General features: G+C 41.6%; 1 protein-coding gene across 1 annotated transcript in view; it reads left to right on the forward strand.

Moving 5' to 3' along the window:
- The window catches only part of DNAH9 (dynein axonemal heavy chain 9), a 722,341-nt gene that overhangs the window by 406,778 nt on the left and 305,832 nt on the right, over positions 1-9,731 (forward strand). Inside the window, exons 40-41 of the mRNA XM_007948048.2 lie at positions 1,778-1,880; positions 2,454-2,693. Of these exons, the coding sequence (XP_007946239.1) occupies positions 1,778-1,880; positions 2,454-2,693 (343 nt within the window). The remainder of the gene's footprint in view (positions 1-1,777; positions 1,881-2,453; positions 2,694-9,731) is intronic.

Here is a 9,731-nt window from a genome sequence, read left to right on the forward strand (position 1 = left end):
CTGTATCCTGGTCCCTTGTTTCTACCACTTTATCTTGCTTCTTTGTGTGGACTATGATGGTCTGTTGTCTCCAGGACATTGTGACGTTGTTGTGTTTCGATCTTTGTTAACTGTTTGTGAATAGTAGCTACGGTGAGTCAGGCTCTTCTTGGTAGTTGTTTATCATAGGCTCATTGGTGGAAAAGGAGGTGGTGACTCTCACTCAGTAAAGTTGCAGGTGGTTTAGGTATAGTTGTGTCATATGGGGACTGTTGCTGTCTTCCATTCTGTTAGACAAAAATAAAAATTGAATAATCATCAAAAAAGTAAAAGCAAATGGACCAAAAACACACTGTGTAATCACACAGGAACAGTAACCAAAAAAATAGAAAAGTGAAAAAAACAAAAACAAACCAAAACAAAAATCACTGCAATATCTGGGGAGAGGGCAATAAGAGAAAAAAGTAGAGAAGGAGAATAATGAAGAAAAAATGGGAACAAATGCAAAAAGAAAAACAGAGAACCAGGGTTACCTACAAGAAAGGGAAAAAAGAGAAAAAAGTTGGAATCAGGAACAGGGCAAAGAAAAAAAGCTGAAAACTAGAACCTGGGAAGGGAAGAATAAAGAATGATAATAAGAAGGACAAAAGTAATAACAATAGTAGTGGTTTTAAAACAGACAAAAAAGAAAAAGAAAAATCTGGGCAGGGCAGGGCACCCAGTGTCCTCGGTGCTCACAGACTAGGATAGAATTCCTGTCAGCCTAGAAGGTGGGTAGGAGTGAGAGCTGGCCTCCCCTCCTCCATTCATTCACCAAGACAGTGTGAGATATAAGAGTAACAAGGGGAATGTCGCACCTTTCAGTAGTCCGAAAGTCTGGGATATCATTCCGGTTCCCAGCAAGCAGAGCTTGTTTTTAGTCCCTGGAATCTGGGAGGACACTGTCACTTTAAATATCCAAAATGGTCAAGCCCCTTGTAAATATTCAAAATGGCAGTGCCCTCAGGACAGACAAAAGTCCACAGCTCAGCCTGCCTTCCTCTTCTCTGCTGCTTTGCCTTTTATTCCCCAGCCACCAGAGCAGTCCTCCATGCAGTCCATCACTAGCAGGGCTGATTTTGAGATTAATTCTTAGGTTCTACCACCACTCAGCAATATCCAAGCTGTCTGCACCATCAGGATCGTTGCCAGACCTCAGCTCCATATGTCTCCTTTTTTGGTATTTTCATGCAAATTCTTCTGCTATAGTCTACTTCTATATCCTTCCCTTCAAGGTTCAGGGATCCAGGATTATCTTCTGTATGTGTGTGTGTTAATTGGTTCCCCTTTTCTTTGTTGAAGAGGGTCTGTGCAGTCTTTCTGCCTAGTCTGCCATGTTACCAGAACTCGAGCTACTGAACTGTTCTTGCTAAACTGCTAACTGCATCATTATTGCTAAATCCAATGGGCACCCTGAGTCACTATCTTTTTTATTCTTTCTGCAGCACTTGACATTGTTGACTGCTCTGTCCTTTTGGAAATACTGGCTTCCTTTGGCTTCTGAGAGCCACACCTCCTGGATTTTCCTCTTAGTCCCCCTTTGTAGTCTGTTCTTCCTATACTATTTCCATAGATACTGGTTTCTGAGGATTTTGTCCTAGGCCCTTCTCTCTGTTCAGTCCTATTGTGGATCTAGATTTTTTACTACCCAAACACAGGAAAGCTAGGATGTACCCTACCTCATCTTGACAAGGCACTCTTTGAACTCACCTGCCTGGACCCTCACACAATTCTCACCCTTGGTTTCTGACCTTTCCAGGTATGATAGGAACAAGTTGTCCCTAAAGGAGATCATGAATGTTCAGTATGTTTCCTGCATGAACCCCACTGCAGGCAGCTTCACCATCAACCCACGGCTCCAGGTAAGGAGGAGGCCAGGGCACCATCAACCTTACTAGGACTGATGATACTTGAGTATGAGTAATAATTGTCCCTTCCTCTTCCCAGCCTCTCAAAGTAGTACATCACACACGATGTTATGTTTTAGGGGATGGATGTACTCCTAGAACCTGAGTTGTGAAGACTTTAGATCTAGAAGAGATCATAGAGGTCATCAGATTCAACTTCCTCATTTTTCAGATGAAGGAACTTCAGAGAGATGAAATCACATTCCCAAGGCCGTGTGGATACTAAGTATCAAATTTTGACTTGGACCCAGATTCTCTCATTCCAAGTTCAGTTCTCTTCCATTTTACCCCATGTTGCCAACTTTGGTCAAAGCCCAAACCCATATTCCTCTAGATTGTAGGTTCAACCTAAGTTTGAATTAGTGTGAGAAATGTGACCAGAATGTAGAACTCAAAGCCCTCAAAGTCTATTCTTCTCATAAGAATTTCTGATTATTTTATCCAAATCTAGCAAAAGTGACATTTATTCCAAGAAAAGGGATTTCTAGCTCATGATCTCTCCTACCATACCTTTGTTTCCTTGTACAGCGTCACTTCAGTGTGTTTGTGCTCTCCTTTCCGGGAGCAGATGCCCTGTCATCTATCTACAGCACCATCCTGATTCAACATCTGAAGCTTGGAAACTTCCCAGAATCACTGCAGAAATCTATCCCTCAACTGATCAATCTGGCCCTCACTTTTCATCAGAAAATTGCCAGCACATTCCTACCTACTGCAATTAAATTCCATTACATCTTCAATCTTAGAGATTTTGCCAACATTTTCCAGGTGAGCCCATCTGCTCCAAGATGCCTTAGAAGACTTAATGATGATCTAGACCCTCCCATTCTTAATAAAATAATATTTAATGCCAAATTCTTAGGCAAATTCACAGTTTCTATAGACAGAAAGAGGTAAACAGAATGTTGTGGGTGCCATGAGGAGGAACTTCAAAAAATTAGAGTGTTGTTTACTGATTAAATTATTTCTCAGTAAATACAATACATCCCTCAGTTCTTTCTTTTGGGCTGGAGGAGTTTCAGTATTTTGAATTTAATACTATATAATGATTCCAGAATGTCTGGGAAGCAAAATGGTGCAAAGGAAAGACAGCAAAAACTATTACAGTCCCTGAAGATATGACAGTGTTCTTGGGATAAAAAAGAACATTCCTCAAAGCATGCAGGATACCTCTGCTTCAGATGAGGGAACTTGCTTACCCTGGACAATTCCCACGGTCATATGGATACTAAGTACCAAACTTGGAGTTGGACTCAGATTCTGATTCCAAGCTCAGCTCAGAAGAAGCCATCTTGGAACTTCTAATAAACCATCTGCAACTGCGAGGATAGCCTTAGTCCTAAAAAATAACTCAGGTTATTTTCCAAACAAAGTCATTTTCACATTATTTCAATTCCTCATTTGCACGTTGACAGCCTATCTCTGCACCTTGTTTTCAGCTGCTTGAGCAGTCACTATTGAAATCTCCAGATGGCAATCCAGCTTAAGGTCTGAACCCAGGGCCTCTCTTCCCCTGGTTAGATACAGCATTTTCACTTGTTGAGTTCACAGCTCTTCTGTCCTGACCGGCAGAAATGACTTTTCCAAGAGACCCCTATGCAAAATAGCACTAAGTAGATACTGAGGAAAAGATATATTTTATACCAAGCAGGGTCACACCCACAGGGAAATGTCCAGGTGAACTGATCACGGAGTGAAAACATGACTTTCCAATGAAATAGGTATACTGTTGTTAACCAAAATTCATGGTGACCCCACACACAATGAAAAGAAACACTGCCCAGTCCTGTGCCATATCCATGATTGATTTGAAGATTGGATATGTGGAATCCTTAGGGTTTTCATTGGCATATTTTTGGAAATATATCACCAGGTTTTTCTTCCTAGTTTGCTTAGTCTGGAAGCTCTGCTGAAACCCATTCAACATCATAGCAATATGCAATCCTCCACTCACAGACCAGTGGTGCCTGTGCTTGAGGTTCATTGTCTAAGAACCAAATGTGCGTCTCCTGCTAGAAGGTGACAGTTCTAACATTGAACCACCAATGCCCCCTAGAAACGATTTAAAAAAAGAACAGTGTAGAACTGCCCCAAAGGAAACCATCGGGTTTCCAAGAATTTCCATCTTTATGGAAGCAGATTGCTATACCTTTTTCCTGCAGAGCCACTGGTGGGTTCAAAGCACTGATTTTCTGGTTAGCAGCTGAGCACTTTAACCAGTGCACCTCCACGGCTCCTTCAAAACAGATACACTTGGAATTAATTCCCCCATGATACTTCCTATTCAGATAAGCAATCCAGATCCTGTGAACACAGCCAGATAGGATTTTGGCAGAAACCTATCAAAAACTACTTGAAATATCCAAAAGCTATATTCCAGAAAAGCTTAGCCTGAAAGTGGAGCCATATAACATCTCTGAGAACACATCTAAGCTGGCTTACAGTATCAGTCCTGAATCAGATGTAGCTTCCAAACATTAACTCATTTTAAAAATGAGGAAACAGAGACTACAGAAATTATATAGATTTGCCTAAGAGCATTGAGACAGCCCCATGAAGGGACTGGAATTAGAATCCAGGTCTTCAGGTTCCTGACCTGGTCTCCTTTCCACAACATCACTCTCCACTTGCCTGTATTTCCAATGAGCAGAAAAATCATATGATTATTGAGGCAGCAAGAGAGACTCATCTCAAAGCTTGTATGTCCTCAGGCCTGGAAAAGTGCCAGAGCTACCCATTATTGTTGTTGTTATGTGCCTTCGAGTCGGCCCCAACTCCTAGCGACCCCTCCTTGGGTTTCCGAGGCAGTTATCACTATGGAAGTAGGATTGCCCAACCTTCCTTCCAAGGAGTGGTTGGTGGGTTTGAACTACCAGCCTCCTGGTTAGCAGTCAAGTGCCTTAGGCACTATATTATTAGCACCCACTTATTGAACACGCTACCACCCATTTGTCAATGTGTGATACTGTAGTGACTTTCACGTTGCTATAATGCTGTAAGTTCCACCACCAGGATTTCAAATACCAACAGGATCAACCATGGTGGACAGGTTTCACTGAACCTTCCAGACTAAGACAGACTAGGAAGAAAGGCATGGCAATCTACTTCCAAAAATCAGCCAATACAAACCCTATGGATCACAGCTGAATTCTTCCTGATACAGTGCTAGAAGATGATCCCCCAGGGTTGAAAGGCACTCAGTAAATATAGTGGCCAACATAATGAACTCAAGCACACCAACAGTCATGAAGATGGTGCAATGCTAGACGTCTTTTTGTTGTATATGGAGTCACCGTGAGTTGCAGCTGAGTCAGCAGCATCTAACAACCCCTGAATAGTAATTGAGAAAGACTTTGGATAGAAAGCATAGGCAAGCCTTTGGTGAAGGATTTTTAACCTCATATCTCTCTCATAGGAGCTCTGGTAGCATAGTGCCTAAGGCATTTGACTGCTATCCAGAAGGCTGGCAGTTCAAACCCACCAGCCAGTCTTCAGAAAGAAAGTTGAGCAGTCTACTTCTGTAGTGATAACGCCTTGGAAACCAAAGGAGGGGTCACTATGAGTTGGGTATGACTTGACAGCAGTGAGTTGCATTTCATTTTTTAATCTCTCGTAAATCTCATGTAATACTATGAGGTGGAGGTGTTGCCATCTACATTTTGCAAATGAAAATCGTAGTTAAAGTTCTTTGATCAAATTCTCATTGCTCATGAGAGCAGAACTAAAGGGAGTAAGCCCCTCTTACCAGAAGCAGCCCTGTCCTAACTCCTGATACCTTGTCACCTGCACAACCTGATTTAATACTCACAACAACCCTTTGACATAGACATTATCATCCCAATTAAACTAAGGCTCAAAGTAGTTACCAGCTAGTAGATGACAGCATGAATGGTCAGGGAGATAAAAGAGTTATAAATGGTGTTAGTAAAATAACAAATACTCCAACGTAGTGGGAACAATGAGTAATGTAGAGGAGTTTGGTAAGAGTTGCATAGTGCATAAGGCACTTGACTGCTAACCAGAAGGCTGGCAGTTCAAACCCAGCAGCCACTTCTCAGAAGGAAGATGGGGCAATCTACTTCCATAGTGATAATGACTCGGAAACCCAAGAAGGGGTCGCTATGAGTCGGGTCCGACTCGACAGCAAATAACAAAAACAAAAAATTGCTAAGAGTTGAGATTGTGATGATAATTTGAGATCAGAGTAGACCCTACTGAAGAGTTTCATTGATTTAGTCTATAGTATCCAAAAAAAAAAAAAAACAACTTGCTGCCATCCATCCAGTCAATTCCAACTCACAGTGACCCCCACTGGGTTTCCAAGGCTATAAATCTTTACAAAAATAGATTGCCTCATCTTCCTTCAGTGGAGCAGCTGGTGGGTTTGAGCTGACAGCCTTCTGGTTAATAGCCAAAAGCTACCAGAGCTGCTTTAGTCTATAATAAGAGTTAGAATTTACTGAACACTGTACTAAAGTATTTACATCTTTGAAGACATTTGATCCGACAACACTGTAAGTTAAGAGCTTATTATCTCCAGTTTTAAAAATCAATTGCCATCAAGTTGATTCCAACTCACAGGGAACCCATACATGTCAGAGTAGAATTATGCTCCATAGGGTTTTCTTTTCTTGGTTTTTTTTATATAATATTTTATTGTGTTTTTGATGAAAGTTTACACAGTGAATTATTTTCCCATTTGACAATTTCTGCATAATTTGGTCAATGTGGCATTAGTTACATTTTCTACACCTGTCAACATTCACTTTAATTGTGTTCTGGTTGTTCCATTTCACACACTGTATGGTTTTTCTAGGCACTCTGTTGGTACAGTGGTTGAGGCATTTGGCTGCTAACCAAAAGGTTAGTGGTTTGAACCTACCAGTCACTCCTTGGGAGAAAGATGAGGCAGTTTGCTTCCATAAAGATTTACAGACTTGGAAACCCAATGGGATAGTTCTATTCTGTCCTATAGGGTCATATGAACTGTATCACTCTGCTTTTCTTCTAAAAGATAATCTTAGGTGATAGTTTTGGCTCAAGGTTTAAAGAACATCTCAGGGTGATAGTCTCAGAGAGTCATCTGGTCTCAGGTAGTCCTTAGTCTAGCCATTTTTTAAGAGCTTGAGATTTGATCTACATTTTTCTCCCATTCTAACTTGGATTATCTTTCATGCCCCTGGTCAAACAGTCAGTGATGATAGCCAGGCACCCCTTCAAGTTCTTCTGGTCTCAGGTAGATGAGTCTGTAGGCTATCAGCCTTGTAGACTTGTTTCTTCTCTGTCTGTGACTTTTGTTACTTTCCTACTTTTGTTCTCGATGAGTAGAGACCAATAGTTTGTATCTTAGATGGCCACTCCCAAGCTTTTAAGATCCTGGATGCTACTCACTTAACTAGCACGGAGAGCATGTACTTAGTGAGCTATATTATTCCAATTGACTGAGATGTCCCATAAGACTATGGTCCTAAGCTTTTAAGCCCAGAAAACAAATCTTGGAAGGTGTTTGGTTGAAAAGTATCTGTAGCTTTGTCTTCAATGCCTGCCCACACACATCTGTATTTACATGTGTTGTTTTTGTTGTTAGATGCCATTTAGTCAGCTCTGACTCATAGAGACCCTATGTACAACAGAACCAAACACTGCCTGGTCCGGTGCCAACCTCACAATCCTTGATATACCTAAGCCCATCATTGCAGCCAATGTGTTAGTCCATCTTGTTGAAGACCTTCCCCTTTTTTGCTGACTTTTCACTTTACCAAACATGATATTCTTCTGCAGGGAATGGTCCCTTCTGACAACATGACCAAAGTAGGTGAGACAAAGTCTGGCCATTCTTGCTTCCAAGGAGCATTCTGGCTGTACTTCTTCCAGGACAGATTTGTTAGCTCTTCTGGAAGTCCATGGTACTTTCAATTCCTTATTGGTCTTCCTTATTCACTATCCAACTTTCACATGCATATGAGGCGATTGAAAATACCATAGCTTGGGTTTTCTAGTTGTTGTTATGTGCCATCGGTTAGGTGCACCTTAATCTTCAAAGTGACATCTGTGCTCTTCAACACTTTAAAGAGGTCTTTGGTAGCAGGTTTCAGTGGAGCGTCCTCTCTGGGTAGACTCAAATTTCCCATCATTCTGTTTGCAGCTGAGCAAGTTAATTGTTTGTTGCACCAAAGATTCCCATCTTTGATTTAGAAATGACAAAACTGAGCACAAACAAAGTGAGTACATTGACTGAGGTTATATAACTGGTAAACAACTCAGCAGTGTTGAGATTCAAAACCAGAAAGTCCAGCCCCAGAATCCACACTGTGTAGGTGATTACCAAAAATACCAAACCAGTTGCTGTGGGTCAATAACATTCATGGTGACACCATATATGTCAGAGCAGATTTGTGCTTCATAGGATTGTCAATGGCTGATTTTTCAGAATAGATTGCCAGGCTTTTCTTCCAAGATTTCTTTGGATGTACTCAAACCTGCAAACTTTCAGTCAGAAGCTGGGTGTGTTAACCACTTGCACCACCCAGGGACTGTATAGATAATTCTGGTTTCTCTTCCAATCTTGTTTTGGTGGTAACCAGTACAGTGGTAAAGAACTATATAGGGGAGATGTTGGAACAGAGATTAAAGTCTCATTCTGCTGTCTGTTTCTTTGCTGACTCACGCAAGCTGAGTGCAACCCCTTGGCACTTTATCTCATCTAGATGTCTTTGCAACCTGCCAGCTATCAGCAATCTGCCACTAGTGTGGAGGGAGGGTGCACCCCATGGACTGCCTGCCATCCTTCCAACTATGAAGCAGAGTCTCTTGCTCTCCTCCTCCAGAGGGGAGTTTCAAGCTTACAGTTTGACCACAGGCTCCCCCGTCTCCTTTATACCTCCCTCCCTGCCTGCCAGTTTGTCTAAAGGCCTGACAGAAGAGCTTAAGGTGATTGTTGGATGCCCTCTGGGAGGCAGACACTGTCTGGAAAACACTGTTCTCTTCCCCCCATCCAGCTTGAACCAAGGCTCAATAACTCATATCTGAATCTCTGCACTTTTCCCACTCTGCCCCAGTCAGAACAGAATTTGATAGTGCTCTCTGAGTAGCAGAAATCTGTAACTGTTCCCTTTTCAGTGCTGTCCACAACTATCTAAAATTGTAAAGAGTTTGCTTTGACATGCTCAAATTTATTCAGCCCTTGATTGCCAGTCAGTTTAAGTGTTTGGCTACAACAGGGTTTATAAACTTCACTGTAAAACATTAATTCCTGGAAGGTAGGAGTCTGGTTGGTGCTTGTGATGGTTAATTTTATATGTAATTGCTAGTTACTCCTAGAGAAGTTACATGTGATTAGATCAGTTGGCCTTCGGTAGAGCAGATTACTTTCCATAATGTAATCTGATAGGATATAATTACCTCACATCTAATGTGTAATCTATCAATTGAGGTCTTACCAGTGTAGTGGATCCTAAACCTAACTCACTTCTGAATTATAAAAACACCAGAAGAAACACAGAGACACAGATAAAGAGAGGAGGGGAAGACAGATGATGGAGATAAGTCCTTCTACAAGGATAATGCCAGCTAATAGAAGCTGAATAGACAAAGAAGGACTTCCCCCTAATGCCATGATTTGAATTTGGACTTCTGAACTGCAAGAAAGTGAATTTCTCTTTAAAGTCATCCACTTGTGTTATTTGTATATCACAACACTAACTGTTGTTGTGTTTTTGTTTGCCATCGAGTCGGCCCCGACTCATAGCGACCCCTCCTTGGGTTTCCAAGGCAGTATCACTACGGAAGTAGGAATGCCCAACCTTC

This window comes from Orycteropus afer, unplaced genomic scaffold (genome assembly GCF_000298275.1).
Source record: "Orycteropus afer afer isolate SDZICR_OR568_19922 unplaced genomic scaffold, OryAfe1.0 scaffold00199, whole genome shotgun sequence".
Taxonomy (NCBI): domain Eukaryota; kingdom Metazoa; phylum Chordata; class Mammalia; order Tubulidentata; family Orycteropodidae; genus Orycteropus; species Orycteropus afer.